Source organism: Cyclopterus lumpus, chromosome 21 (genome assembly GCF_009769545.1).
Source record: "Cyclopterus lumpus isolate fCycLum1 chromosome 21, fCycLum1.pri, whole genome shotgun sequence".
In the NCBI taxonomy this organism is placed as follows: Eukaryota; Metazoa; Chordata; class Actinopteri; order Perciformes; family Cyclopteridae; genus Cyclopterus; species Cyclopterus lumpus.
The window spans coordinates 17511403-17527154 of NC_046986.1; the positions used below are offsets into that span (position 1 = coordinate 17511403).

Sequence of the window (15752 nt, forward strand, 5' to 3'; positions counted from 1 at the left end):
AAACATTTCTGAGAGTTCTGAGCCTACAATTTTCAAAGCAAAGGCAATTATTATAATTACATCCCAATCTGTGTCTTGTAAGCATCAATTAGAATTAAAACTTTAAGTGCAGTACAGATTTTTTAAGAAAAGGCAGGGCTATTACCATAAATGTAGCTTTCAGTTACTGGTCGCCACATTTTTCCAGATCTCTTTAAACACCATAATAGATGAGTAAAGCACCAAATTAATAAAAATAAGCCCCAGATCAGAAAATAAACTGAATTTTCTATTAATAACCCCCCGTCCACAAACTGCTGACCATCCATTTGAACAGACAGAAGCTGAAGTATCAGAATATTTTCTGTTTCTATGTTAATGCAGGTTGTGACAAAAAGCAGCCACCTGCTGGGCTAATATTTCTCTTTATTCATTACTGTTGTTAATGAGCAGCCTCAGAGTTCCTCTCTGGGCCACAGCACTTTACCTGCTGCTGTAAAAAACAGCTGTGGTGATGATGAAGAACCTCTCTGCCGCTTCCTCTGGCTCTTTTACTTCTTCAAATAACTTATAGACCCCCTCTGTATGCCATATAGTGCAACAATCATCCTACTATGTCTATAGCTCTCTTGATAAACCCTGAGCATGCTCCGGCCATCTCATTACATTTAAATAAAGTGAAGGTGATATGATTTGTTGTATAAAAAGTTATCATGTCCCATCATTCAAGAAGATATTACCATAGTCACATCATAAACCTTTTCCAAGCAGGGCCCTGTAAATTAATAATTAATATTTTCATTACATCCCACTTATCAAAGCCACAACAAACTAATTTGTAGTGATTTTTGTTGTGTGAATCTTCTTTACACCCGTTACATTCCACTTTTACTCCATATTCACTTTATCCTGTGTCTTCCCTTTGGTTGTCCTCTGTCAGTATGCTCCATGAATGCATTAACAGAGCTACAAATCAGCAGCTACTGCAACAAAAATATACCCGGACTCCAAAAAGCACTTTCGATGGAGAATGCATTGATAAAAGCAGCAGTCTCACCGAAGGTCCACAACAACATTCTTGCTTTTTATGTGTCATTTTATGACACGTAGTCTATTCCAACTGCAATGTAAACACATGCGTCTAAACATGTAGTATAAAAAGAGAGAGACTGTTCATGGTGGAGGTGGACGGGTCAAACAGCAGAACAATGTTCCTGTTCCAGAGTGTTATTGTGAACTTACGTTAATAACGTGTTCTCAATGCTTATGTTTCAAGTGGTTTTCGTACTTATTTCAAACAAAGGAGACTGTTTGTTGAAAAACAAGAAAATGTCAAACGAGAATGATTTGTCGAGGTCTACAGGTCTGCGTGCACCTGTGTTAATGCATCCATGGTTCAGGAATACCTTCATGCATTAATCCATCTTCTGTCCTTCCTGCAGACGATGCCCTCTTCAGTCTCCTGCATTAGATCCACATTAAAAACAATATTTAAACACATGGTAACCAACTGCCCGACCGTTTGTTACAAACCTGTAAAAACTGAAGCAAGAACCGTGATGCGTCTGCAGAACAAATGCTAATTTCCTGCACTGGTAGTCGGAGAAGAACACATTAAAGAGTGGGACCTTTACAGTGGAAACATATGCAGTTAAATCCTCAATTTCCTGCCAATGTAATCTCATTTTACAATCTTCATACACATCCGTGGAAATAATCGTTGACCCACTTGTGAATGACACATCTTTTTGACCTCAACAATCATTTACATTTATTCACATACATCTGCACAAAATACAAATATAAATTTATTTCACATTGTCTCTGTAACATCATTATATTATGAGCATATGCTTTCAGACATAATATTTATTTTTCCTTGTTAGGAAAGGGGCGTGAAAAATGAAATATTTTTCTTTTACCCTTTTGTCCAAGTTATGACACCTTTTTTTGGTACTGACCTTATGCCCATATGTCTCACATCATTTACTGTACACGGTCCGTTCTCAGAATGGACGATATTGATGACTCAATATCTTTGTAAAAGGTTAAGTGAAAATGTGTTTTCTGAGACCTCCGCTGGCACTGTGGAGGAGGCTCTAAAAGTTTGATATTTTTTATTCCATGAATCAAGCACTGATTGCCTGATTATTTTTAGGTTATCAAAAGGATTTTTTTTGTTCTAAAGAACTCACTAACTTGACTCAGCTGATTCAGACCCTGGTGTTGATGCGTTGATTCAGACTATAATGTCTTGACAGGTTGAGCAACTCATGACCTCAGCGTTTCTAAAAATCCTGTCTGGGAGGCACTTTGTCTTTGGCACTTTAAACCTCAAACCCTTCGCTTTGTGTCAGCATGAAGTCAAAAGGTTTTATATAATCCACGAGCTTCACAGGATCAACTTTGAAGCAGGCTTTTATTCACACACAGCTCTCGTCCTTGCCTCCATGACTTTTGTCCGCCATGAACTTCTCCGTTTCCTGTCCAGGTAGTGAGAAATCCTTCACTTCGCCACGAGAGTGAGCCACTCCGTTTCGTAACTTCTCGATGTCGCCCAGGGGCAGCTGGCTGGAGCTGTAGGCCATCGGCGGGATGGTGTTCACCAGTATGAGCTGGAGAGGCTTCTTCTCCGGCTGGTACTTGCAGCGGACGTAGCGCAGGAATGCTGCTCGGTAGGTTTTATTAAACAACGTGTATACCAGCGGATTGACCGCCGAGGACAAATATCCGACCCACACGAAAACGTTCAGCAGGCCTCCCATGAGCCCAGCGTCGCACACCGCCGGGTCACACACCACCACCAGCACGTTGGTGATGAAAAACGGGCACCACATGACAACAAAGAGAAAAAACACAACCCCGAGGACCTTAGTCGCCTTCTGCTCGTTGCTGATTGACTGCATTGTGCGGCGTCCAAAGAGCGAACCAGAGATGCTCCCGCGGGCGCCTCCCAGGCCACTGGTGCTTCCCCTGCCGCTGGCCTCGCGGCTTATCGAGCGCCTGAAGAGTTTCTCAGAGGACAGCGAAGTCTGCGGCAAGAAGCTCAAGGTGAATGTTGTGCTCCATTTAGGCCGCGGGACCAGCTGATCAAGGCAGAGCGTGGCTTCGTTCTGCAACGCATTGATGGTCAGGAAGTAGGTGACGACCATGATGGTGAGGGGCACGAAGAAGGCCACGAAGGAGCCGACCAGCACAAAGTTGTTATCCGTCAGCAGGCAGCTGCCCTCTTTGAAGACCTTGGAGTGGTCTCTGAGTCCCAGAACAGGGATCGGCATGGAGACCCCTGCAGAGACGAAGGAAGCAGCACAGAGATGAGAAGAAAATTACAAACCCAGAATAATCATTGTGATTCATGTACTTGTGGTTGTCTGTGTGAGAGGAACGCTGGATTTCCTGCAGGGGTGAAAGGATTAGGTTAGAAACACTCCTACATCAGAAAAAATAAACCTTTTATTTTTTACTTCGGAAAAGACAAAAGCAATTGAAAAGAACAACTTAACCCAATTCAAAGTATTTCAAGCATTTGAAGGACTTCATATTTAAGTGTTCAGAATCTGGTGACAACAGACAATCAAAAAATGCTGGACTCTGAACACAGGGCAGATAGAAAATAAAGTGTTTAATGGTAAACAGGCTTCAGTACACAGAAATTATGTCCAAAAATAGTCCATAACGCAATGCGAAAGGCTCTATATGCAGAAGCAAGGTCTAAATCACAATTGGAGGTCATTGGGAACAAAAGGCTGGAGGATGAACTGGAAACCAACAAGGTGATCACAAAATATAAATACACAGGGGAAGAAGGCTAATGAGGGACAGGTGAAACTAATGGGGCTGTAATACCATAAACATACAAGGGCAGGAAGTGAATCATCTGAAACAAGAGACAACACGAGTCTCACAAAATGAAACAAATTAGAACGGAAAACTTGAAATGAGGAAAACATAACCTTAAACAGGAGACCGGGATATGACAGGTACCCATTATTTGAAGAATTCTACGTGGTGTGTTATATTTATATAGTCCCTGTTCCTTTTTAAATCTGTCAAATTTTCCATTAAATCTAAAGCGGGGCTAAAGCTTTTTTTTCTTCTTCCATTTGGTGGCCTGTCACGGTGTAGGAGGAAAGTGGAGTTTGGCCTTCACCTCTGCCTGTCAACAGTTTCTCCTCTGTGGGTTGAGTCTGAGGTTTGACCATCAACAGGAACTGGCCAATCTTCCTCACGCCGCGTTCTCATATAACTCCTTGTAACAAATACGAGGGAAGTGAGTGAGAGAGATGCAAATAAAGCCGGGGCGAGGAGGAGGAGGATGAAGAGGGCAAGGAGGTTGGAGATTGACAGACACAGCGAGGGTGGCCAGTAATTGTTGCTGCGTGTTAGGAGCAGTGGGGTCAGAGACTGCTCATTCTCATTCACTCTGGATGGTATGACAGAAAAGCAGAAGGAGGGATTCAGTCGGAAGGTTTTTCAGTTAAGAAATGTGTAATTATTTTTTACCTTATGCCCGTTTCATACTCTGCATGAAGACATCATGAGTACTGACATGCTGAGGAGTCAAAAAAAACCATTGAGTTTACTCCAATCCTGAAGCAAAAGACAGTCTTTTGTTGCAGCTTCTGTAATGTAACGTTGGAACAGAGACTAGCATTTTCCACCTGTTTCCAGTCGTTATGCTAAGCTAGGCTAACTGTCTCTAGTTATTGACTTACTCCTCAACCAAACTGTTTACATATTTCTTTTATTAACCAGCGATACCAGCACACAACATCCTCCAAACTGCAGACACTCAAACTGCTTCCACGGCACCTTTAAGAAAGATGACATCACAAAACCTTTTTGATTGACAGGTGATCTAAGCACCACGGTGATGAGACCCACCAGACCCTGAAGCTCAGGGACAAACACTTTTCTGGCATCTGCTGTTATTAAAACTACCCGGTGATAATATTTGGTTTAAATGGAGAGCTGCCGCAGGCTCCTCATTACAAAAGGAGATTTAGAGGGTGAATACAGGCTGGCTGTCTGCTGTGAATTTGAGGGGCTGTGTGTGTTTAAAAAGGCAGGTGATTAGTTTTCTGACTAATCCCGGTCATATTATTCAGCATTACGGTCTTTAAATGTTTAGTGTGACAGACTGAAGGTGATAGAGAGAGAGAGGTGGAAACATACTTTATATATGATAATATACAAAGAGAGAAAAAATGTCATTAATGTCTGCTTCATATCCAGCAGATCAAGTTGATTTAAGCCCCCCCCCCCCACCCCCCCACCCACACACACACACAATTCTGCAGTCTGCAGAATCCACAAATCAAAAGCTAGTTCTTTTCAGTTTTCTCCTTCCTCTCTTTCTCCCTGATGGCAACTCTCTGCTCTAAATACATGAAATCAGAGACACGAGATGGTAAAAAAAAAAACTTGACAGAAGTGGGCGAGAAGATGAAAGGGCGTCAAGTGAGAGAAAACAGAGGGGAGGGGGACACTTTAGACACAAAGAAGCTGAGAGAGAGGAGATGGAGACTTTCAGGGTTTCATTTCAGAACACAACAATGGAACTTAAGAGGGGAAAAAAAACGCAAAGAAAATCTTTACTCAAAACTCTTCATTTTGAGAAAATCTTTTTATTGCACTGCAATCATGAAAGCTGTGATTTACTCCTGTTGTCTGTACTTGGTGAGAATGTGAGGTGAGACATGTGATCATACAACATATATTTAGATTCAGGATGACTATTACTATCCAAGGATGTCATTATCGTTGATATCCATCATGAATAAATCAACTCCTATAAATCAGAAAAATATGCAGAGAATCATTTAAAAAAGTTGTCTTAGTAATCTAGCACACTGTGAACAAGAGCTGCAAATATCAAATGTCTGCATACTTTTAATGGTGACAGTAGAGGGCTGCAGGGATGACGTATTTCTTTTGGACACCAAACCCTTGACAAAAAGCCAATGTACATTTCATTTTTCCGTAAATTTCAGGAATATAGCAGAAAATATGCTTTGTGGCAAACAAACTTTTATGAAACTTAAATGTTTTGTTTTGTTAATCTTCACAAACACCAGTTTAATGATTATTGAAGCGTGAATACAATCGCTCGAGGTGAAAAGCTGCTGTTAGATCAACGACACAACAGTTGCGTGAGTGCGAGTAGACGCAACGAGGCTGTGAAGCCGCTCGTTAGCAACCGACAAAGTCACCTGCATTTTATATCGTAGAACAAAATATTCTCTAACCACCAACCTTATTTCAGGCATTAAACCAAAAAAGCATTCAACAAAGCCGTCGACTTTGACATGAGGGAACAGGAAGTGTAAAAATACCAACTCGTCTCTGGGTTTTTGGAAAGAAACGTGACTTCTACGAGACAGGAATGCATTTTGTGGCTAAGAACGCATCATGTTGGTAATAACAGTATTTGAGTTTTTCGTCACATCAGATTGAGAGTTGGTTGAGGCAACCTGCTTCCTGTCGCCTGCTTTCATCTGTAACCTGGGACCCCGCATCTCGACAGAGAGGTTCGGGAGCGTGTTATCCTGTTTGAGCTTGTTGGGGCGGTCCGCTGAGGCCTGAAGGGAAATCCAACATCTGCTTGGGTGGCAGTTATCGTGAATGAAATGAGGAACGGTGAAAGCAGTGATTCAGCTGAGAGAGCCGACCCCGAGGTGAAAAACTGTTGATAACAAAACTACTGTACAGTTCTGACGGCTCATACCTGCTGTGATGCTGTCAGTGATTCAGTCTCTGCGCTCATAAAGACGTTTGTATAACTCTGAGGATCGACTGCATTCCCCTCAAGGCGTAATCCCCACTGGAGTACCTTCACTGTTATAGCTCAGATTAAATATAAGCATATGTGCACACGTTTCGCCTACATACAGGAAACATGCAGATATTCAGCAACGTAAGTCTCCTCCTGAGCTCTAGTTTTAAGACGAAAGAACTTTGATGAATATTTTTACTTTTATTCTTAAGTTTGCAATCAGTATAAGTGAACGATTTTCACTTTTATTTTTCACTTAAGTCCAAAATGTCACGTTTGAGTTTTATTTTACAACCTTAAGACACTGAGTCCTGCTTTGGATCCTTTCAAATGAGCAAATATGGGAAATACTCCTTTCTCAAGCAGCTACAGATGCATCCTCACCATGATCACATGCAGCCTTCCTGTGCTGATACCTTGAGTTCTTCTGGAGGGTTTTCCCCTGTTGATCCTAGGAAGGTTGGTTGGACTTTGGTTTGTTCATTTCTTTTTGTTGGTTGTTCCTAGTTATACTTGGTTGAACTTTGGCCACCGGCTTCACGTATGTTTCCTCTGAGGCTTCGGACACACACCTACTGTACATGCACACAAACACTGATGCACGTCACTCACTCTGACAGAGAGAGACACATACGCTCAAACGTCCAACAACTTTCCTTGTCTTTTAGTCCCGATGAAGAGGAGATCGGTTTCTGGGCCATAAGAAGGAGGGAAGATGAGGGTAAAGGAAACACACACACACACACACACACACACACATACACACACACACACACACACACACACACACACACACACACAATGGCCTTCTCTCTTCATGTAACGGCACTTGATGCCAACCTCCAGCTCTGTTGTCTCTGCCAGGCCGTGTGATTATTAGACTGTGGGGGTTCAGATCACAACAGCAGCTCTGGATGGATTAGAGCTTTAATTCCTGCTAAAATGTGTTTACTCTCCGCACTGACAGACACTGTGAACACAAGTGTTCATCAGAGAACCAGTGTAGAAAAAAAACAGTTTTTCAGTGTAGAAATTGGCAGCTTTTATGTGTGATAATTTTGTGATGAATGAGGATGTTTTTCTTTTATTCTCGCTTTCGACATTATCTGCATGGTGAAGGTCGGGGACAGAATGTTGTTTTGGTAAATAAACTAAGGTTTGACACATTACGACATACGCTGATTCGGTGTCTGAGAGTTAAGCTCCTCATATTGATGACACTCATGTCTGTGTGATAAATATATGAAGCTACAGTCAGCAGCCAGCTAGTTTAGTTTAGCATAACTGCTAGCAAGGTAAAGCTAAATGCAGTGAAGAAAAAAATACATTATTTCTCTCCTAAATGCAGTGAAGTAAAAGTATCATAAAGTGTAAAACAAAAACTTCAATTATGTACTAGGACAGTACGAGTAAATACATAATATATATATACACACACATATATATTTATATACACACACACACACATATATATATATATATGTATATATGTGTGTGTGTATATATAAATATATATGTGTGTGTATATATATTATGTATATATATATTATGTATATATATATATATACACACACACACACACACACACACGCACACATATATATATACACACACATGTCTATTTACATTGAGATATTGTGTTCAGACAAACTTTATTTACAAATGAATATAAATCATAAGTTTCTAGTCATTTTAATAAGTGAAAATATTAACCATCTGCGTGTGAGTCAAAACAGGCATAATGTGTGTGTGTGTGTGTGGATGTGTGCGCGCACAGTGATCCATATTCTCAGACGAGTATAGTATTTGTCTTCTAATTTCCATATATGTGTGTGTGTCAGTTGGTCTCCCTCCAGTTTTTGCATGAGCCACAGTAACACTCCCACTGGGACACACCGAGCCGTCTGTCTGTCTGCCTGCACACGCACACACACACACACACACACACACACACACACACACACACACACGTACACACACACACACACACACACGCACACGTGTCTGTTTGGGCTGCCGCTTTTAACACTGTTATAGCAGCACGCGCTGCAGTGTGTGTTTATTGATTTGAAGAGTCTGACTATTTATTGACAGTAGTGGAAGAATTCATTTAAGTCAAAGTAGAAATACTACAGTGCAAAAATACTCCATGATAAGTAAAATGTTACTAAATCATTATCAGCAAAAAGTACTATAAAAAATACTGTTTTTGTGATTTTCAACGGTTTCGTTTGGGAATTGCTAGCGTATCCACTCCTTTTTTTAATTGCTAAATGACACATATGTATACAAACAGATGGACAGATACACACTTATTTGAAACCATTATGATATCTTTTAAACAATTTTGCATCAGTCTCACATCTTCAGCTTTGCTCATGAAGTTGCTACAATTGGAAAACCGAATTAAGCAACATAAGATATTAGTTGTATAAACACAAAACATTAAACTCTTAAAATAGTGATAGTCCTGGAGTGCACAAGCAGCATGGGGAAGTTTGTTAGTTGTATGATAAATAATGGGAATTTTGAAGATTGAAAAGCTGATTAAATGTAAGGATTTAAAGAACAACTCTGTAGAATGTATGGGGGTTTATTGGTAGAAATGTAGTATAATATTTATAACAGTTTTCATTGGTGTACAATCACAATAGTTGAGTCCTTCATATCTTCAAACCAAACACTTCCTCTTGTTTTTGTGGGTTTTGTGTTTTCATGGGTTCTCCACACGAGAGAGGTAAGGTGGGGATTTAATTAACTCCGGTAAAATGAAAAAACAATACATAATGGCAGAGAGACGCAGATGTCTGACTTCACCAAGCGGAAAAGTGAAAACAAGCCTCGCAGGAAAATGGTTTGTAATGAATGTGGTTTGTGTCAAAAGACGCTTCCACAGCGGTGAATCAATATTTATCGTCTTCTTGGTCAACAAGCAACGCTGGAAGTTCAAACAGTGTTTACACTTCGTTGTGTATCCTGCAGAAGTAGACGGAGCCTCACGTTTATACCGTTTCACAGTCGAACATGCTGAGCTACAGACTCAGTTTATTACTGTTTTCCGCGTCCTTCCCTCTCTGTTTTTTCCTCTTTTCACTTTCTCTCTTCCGTGTAAATCCAATTTTTTTAAATAGTTGCAGGACAAAGTAAATAAGAGTTGCAAATATGAAATATAAATAAAACTATACAAAATGCCAACAATATGACACAGGTTAAAAGTTTAGATAATTTGGTCTTCATATCTCAAGTTGCTTATTGGTCAGTGTGTACAATAATAAATCACAAGTACAGCTACGTGTATTTAAATCAACATCTTTGATGATGTCTATTTTATTACATATCCCATTATTTCCCGTAATTCAGAAAGCTATGATGATTGCTATCCAAAAAGGTATCTAGCTCAAAGCAACGCATGAACCTTCTTTCTGAGAGACAACAGTGCACACCACTGAGCAGCGTGCTTCACCAACAACAATAAGCAAACCTCTCGCTACATTACACATAAGATAAAGAAGAATGAATGTTGTGGGAACCAGTAGTATTTGTTCTGGTTAACTGGAATAATATTCCATTTTTATTTATTTTTCTGCATGGTTTTCTTAACGTGCTGCTGTCGCATTAAACTTTGTGAAAAGTAAATACAGTGCAGCAGGGAAGTGAAGCGATATATTGTGTCTGTGTGTGTGTTTCAGGCTGTTTGGCACAGAGAAACGCATTTGTGAAGAAACACATGAACGTTTCAGTGTGAATTATGTAAAGACACACACACACACACACACACACACACACACACATTCCTGGACTTCTAACTTTGTGAGACATCTCCAAACTCTAATTATAACCTGAACATTAAGACCAAATCTGAATCCTCAAAAAGGCCTTCGAGGTGAAGACAAATGTCCTCTCTCTGAAGGTCTAGAACCCAAATCGGTCCTCATGAAGATACAAACCCACAAAGTGAACACTCACCCACCAAACGCACACATTACAAGCGTGCATTCATGCGTGCCAGTGTGTGCATGTACACCCCCTCTCCTCCTCCATGCAACACTGTGTAAGTCACTGACGTTGCGTCCAACCGGATCACAACATCACCACGACTCACCGTAGGAACAGGCTTGACTAAATGCCAGGCACCGCACTCCCGAGGCAACGTCAGCGCTCCTTTCTCTTCCTCCTCACGACAAACCCGAAACCAAGGCTGTGTGTGTGAATAAAAATTAAAAATTAACCCATAATCTCATTGGGCTCGTGGGTGGCACATCGTATTGCGTAGGCCGGTTGTGACGCCGCCCGAGGCCTCCCCGCTGACATCACATTATTAAACTCGTCCTCCTGTCGACTCCATGCATCTTCAGCTCAAATGGGTTTTTAATTTTTTTTTGCTTTAGCCTTCAGGTGTTTACACATACGTGTTAAAAAAGAAACGCACAAAGAATCTGACGTGAAACTGCGAGGAGTGTCGAACAAAGCGCTCACAGCGAGAGTTGGAGAGAGAGGGAAATTAAATGAAACTGTCAGAGCAACCTGAGTTACTCTTGATAAAATATCAAAAGTCATGTAATTAAGAACCTTCCTGCTGAAGCCAGAAACAGAGAGCATTACTCTGGAACAGACTGAGCGCTCCGTGAGGAACACACTGCTGTTTTTACCATTTATCTACACACTGCCCTCTTCACTGCAGAGAGTTTTCACAAAGACACTTTTCTGATCAATGTCTTACCTTCCAAGCCACCAGTCAACTTAATGTCAGAGCACAGAACACTCCTTTCTTTCCCATTCATATCATTATGTCGTTATACAGTTGTGTTTAGGAACAGTTTAAAAAAAAGAACTACACTGATTTTACATTCAGATCAGTTTACTCATTATGGTCAGCACTTAAGAGCATTTCTAAGTAAAACATGTTTTGCGTAACATTTTTTACTTAAAATTAAGTAAGGGTGTTAGCATTGAAAAAAAAGTATCCAAATGTTATAGTATTGGATTAGGATTGTTCACTTTAATGTTGCAGCAATGTTGTTAAAGATGCATCTACATTAAAAAACTTTATTCACAGCTGGATAGATACTTAAAAAATAATTAACCAATCAATAATTTAATTCTGCTAAGGAGTAGAAATAAAAGTGTTTACAGTATGTGAATAAAAAAGAACATTGAAAAGCTGATTAAATGTAAAGATTTAAGAAAACGTAAACATGTTGATTAGGTCTTTTTCTCTTGGTATGTTTGACCTTTTCACTCAAGTTCTTTGTTTAATGGAATGCTACTAAATAGATTGGCAGGTTGAACTATGTAAATTATATAGGAAAATACCACTGAGGCATGTTTTTCTCTGCTGATGAAATAAATCTGTGCAGCATCTCCTTGTGGACTGTACCACAGTTCACCTGGAGTTGATCTCAGATCAGTTGTTCGGATGGAGACGGGGACAGTTCCTTGGTCAGCATCTGCGTTTGGATTAAAGAGTAAAATACTTTGAATCCAAGACAAAGCAATACATTCTCGGGGGTTATAGCGTCCATCGTGACATCATTTTTATCAAAATACTGAAGGTTTCTCTTCGTGCACTGATCAGTTATCCGCACATGCGTGAATAAATGATGAGTTCTCAGCTGAACGCTAAACAGGCTGATGTCGCTTCACCAAAACAAACTGTTATGTCCCTAAGTCATTTCTTCTTGTAGCCTCTTGTTAAGTCCACTTTTCAGTCTAGGAGACAAGAGGGGGGACGAACACATGGCAGCCAAAGGTGTATTCCTATATACCTCAGTAGTAATGACTTTATGAACTTCTTCAATGAAAAGATTTGAACTATTAGAGGCAAGATTGATGATCACTTGCCCTCAGCCAGTGCCGACCTGTCCTCAAGTGGAGTGGCCTTGGAAACGGCTGTATGCCCTGGTGTATATTTGGATGGCTTTTCGTTTCAGTCAGGATTCAGAAAACACCACAGCACAGAGACAGCACTGTTGAAAATTACAAATGACCTCCTAATTGCATCAGATAAAGGATTCATCTCTGTACTCGTTGTGTTAGACCTTAGTGCTGCGTTTGACACCATTGACTATGACATCCCATTACAGAGACCAGAGAGCCATAGCCTTCACATTACTAACTCTCCTTCCTCCCCGGAGTCTTTGTGACTTCACGTCTGATAGTGTCCATTGGACCTGGCGGTGTCTGAAGCTGGTCCTGGGTCCTTGCCCCTGCTGCCTGAATCCAGCCTCTGGCCTAGACCTGGCCTCCTCCCCAATGGACCTGCCTCTTTTGCAATGCCTCCAGCCTCTGTGGCCTTCCCCTCTCATCCTTTCATGGATTGTGGAAATCTGGATTGTGGTCCATGCCTACTACAAATTATTCATATTCATTGAATGTGACATCTATTGCTTCTGTCCATCGGGGAGAGGGATCCTCCTCTGTTGCTCTCCTGAAGGTTTCTTCCCTTTTTTCCATGTGAAAGGTTATTTTTGGGGAGTTTTTCCTGATCCGATGTGAGGTCCTGGGACAGGGATGTCGTATGTGTACAGATTGTAAAGCCCTCTGAGGAAAATTTGAAATTTGTGATTTTGGGCTATACTAAATAAACTGACTCCAACTGGTAGGAGGCCCCGGGGAAGACCGAGGACACGCTGGAGGGATTATATCTCCCGGCTGGCCTTGGAACGCCTCGGGATCCCCCAGAATGAGCTGGAAAGTGTTGCGGGTGAGAGGGAGGCCTGGGTCGGCCTGCTGAACCTGCTGCCACCGCGACCCGACCCCGGATAAGCGGGTGATAATGGATGGATGGATAAATAAACTGAATTGAATAAATGTCTCAACCAAAATTCATCTTAATTTGTGGTTGTTTATATATTATTATTATTATATATATATTTAAGGTGAGATGGAACTTTATTTATCTCACGGGTAAATTTGCAGCAGTTTCAAATAGGAAAGACTGCAAACAAAATGTAAAACATCAATAAGGTGGAAATTCAAAATACAAACAGGTATTTAACCTTAAATACATAAATTTGAACCTGGACCTGAGAATCACCTGTTTGCCTGAAGTAAATATTTAACCATATCATTCTTATGTCTTGTTTTCGTGTCATTTTGCCCCCATTATGCTTTTCAGGTGGTTGGATCTGTACAGAAGAGCTGATAAACAGTGAAACGTATCTCCAGATCTCAGATGAATTACAATGCATTAATTTATCTGGATCGGAACGTAAATGACGAGCAAATCCCAGCTATCGTGATTTGGATCTGGACGAGGAAGGAAGGCTAAATTAGCTATCTGCAGCTCCGGCATGACAGCGCTAATGAAGTGTAGGCAACAGGAAGCCAACGCGGACCTCGGGGCCACCGAGGAGCATTAAGGCGAGGCCATCTACTCACTCCAAATGAGTTAATGCCTTTGTTTTTGGTCAATAAAGTACGTGGAAGGAGGGTTATCTGGTTTAATGAAAAAAGGAAGTGGAGGAGAGTCGTTTCTTCAGTTTGACCGGCCAAGCTCTCCCTTCCGCCACCTCACTGACCTCGTCCTCCACCCACCTGCTCCACCTGCCCCTCTTAAACTGTGCACAATGTGAGGAACTGCTATTGAACTCTTCACACTACAATAAGTCCATTTAATTGGACTTATTGTAGCGGCCATATCGACAGCCCTCAGTGGATTCATTATAATCCCAGTTAGTTCTTATAATGTTCATTTGTTGGAACCGGCAGGAAGGGGGGTTTAAACTGTATGTCACGTATTTCATCTGGAGAAAGCGTAACCGTAAACTACTTTCGGATGGATGCTTAGGGAATCAGAGAAATTCACCAGCTTTTTGAAGATCATGTTACACCATTACAGTAACGTACAGAGACCTGACCCCACAGGTCAGCATGGTCCAGTCAACAAGATGGCTAATATCGAGCATATTTGGACCAGGAAGATGCCATATCCAGAGAGCAGGTGATAAAAGAGCGTCTCAAAGGTATGCAGAACTGGCGAACAGGAGAATGGCCAGGAGAGAGCAAGTTCGTTTTAATTTGTACTGCTGTTGAATACTTCAAACCCGTTGTGTATTATTTAATCTTAAATGCATCCTTTATTTTACCTGAACTGAGAAGAACATATATTTATTATGTATACTATACTTCCGCCAGTACCATTTTGAAACTGAATTTATTGTTGACATATCTCAAGCAAACTGCATTATTTATTTTTACTAAGTATCCCTTGATACAACTGTTAAGCTACGTCAATTATACACCAACACACGATGGACATTGAGACGTCATGACCACTAGTGGGCCTATCTGCATTATCCGCCGGCTGCGATTACTTCCTTTTCCGCTGCGCATTATCACTACAGCGAAGATAACCTACGTTTAACTGCTGCATCGGTATGATTTGTACTCTGGAAGGAACGATTCATACTTATAAAAATAAATACATCGGAACTCCAGACGTGAGTCTGGACCCATAGTTCCTCATCTGTTAAATACAGAGGAGAGGAACAAAGGTTCCTGAGCCGGCTGCTCGCCGGGGCCTGCTCCGGCTAAACATCGATGTTGAGACACGACTCTATCGACTCGACTCTATCGACTCGACTCTATCGACTCGACTCTATCGACTCTTCCGACATATCGAAGTCGGAATCTGACATGGTTTCAGTTACCAATAAATAGATGTAATAGGCAGAAGAACAATTTCCCGATTCGCATCTGTCTCGCATCTGTTTGGGGCGACTGTGGGTCAGAGGTTAGCAGGTCCATTTTTCAATCAGGGGGTTGGTGGTTCAATCCCCGCCCTAATCAATGTGTCCTTGAGCAAGACACTTAACCCTGAATTGTTCCCTGTAGCTGTGTCTATGGTGTATGAATGTAACAGGTAACGTGTCTTTGAGTACCTTAAAAAGCGCTATATGCATTATTATTATTGAGCTGAAATGACAACTGACAGCAGCAGAGAAGAGAACCTAATTTAAAAGTTTGCCAACAATGCTGTGATTGGTTAATTCATCGT

At 41.1% G+C, this 15752-nt stretch overlaps 1 protein-coding gene across 1 annotated transcript in view; it reads right to left on the reverse strand.

Moving 5' to 3' along the window:
- Positions 1-2402: 2402 nt before the first annotated feature.
- The window catches only part of htr2aa (5-hydroxytryptamine (serotonin) receptor 2A, genome duplicate a), a 39071-nt gene continuing 25721 nt past the window's right edge, over positions 2403-15752 (reverse strand). Inside the window, exon 3 of the mRNA XM_034561881.1 lies at positions 2403-3265. Within this exon, the coding sequence (XP_034417772.1) occupies positions 2403-3265 (863 nt within the window). The remainder of the gene's footprint in view (positions 3266-15752) is intronic.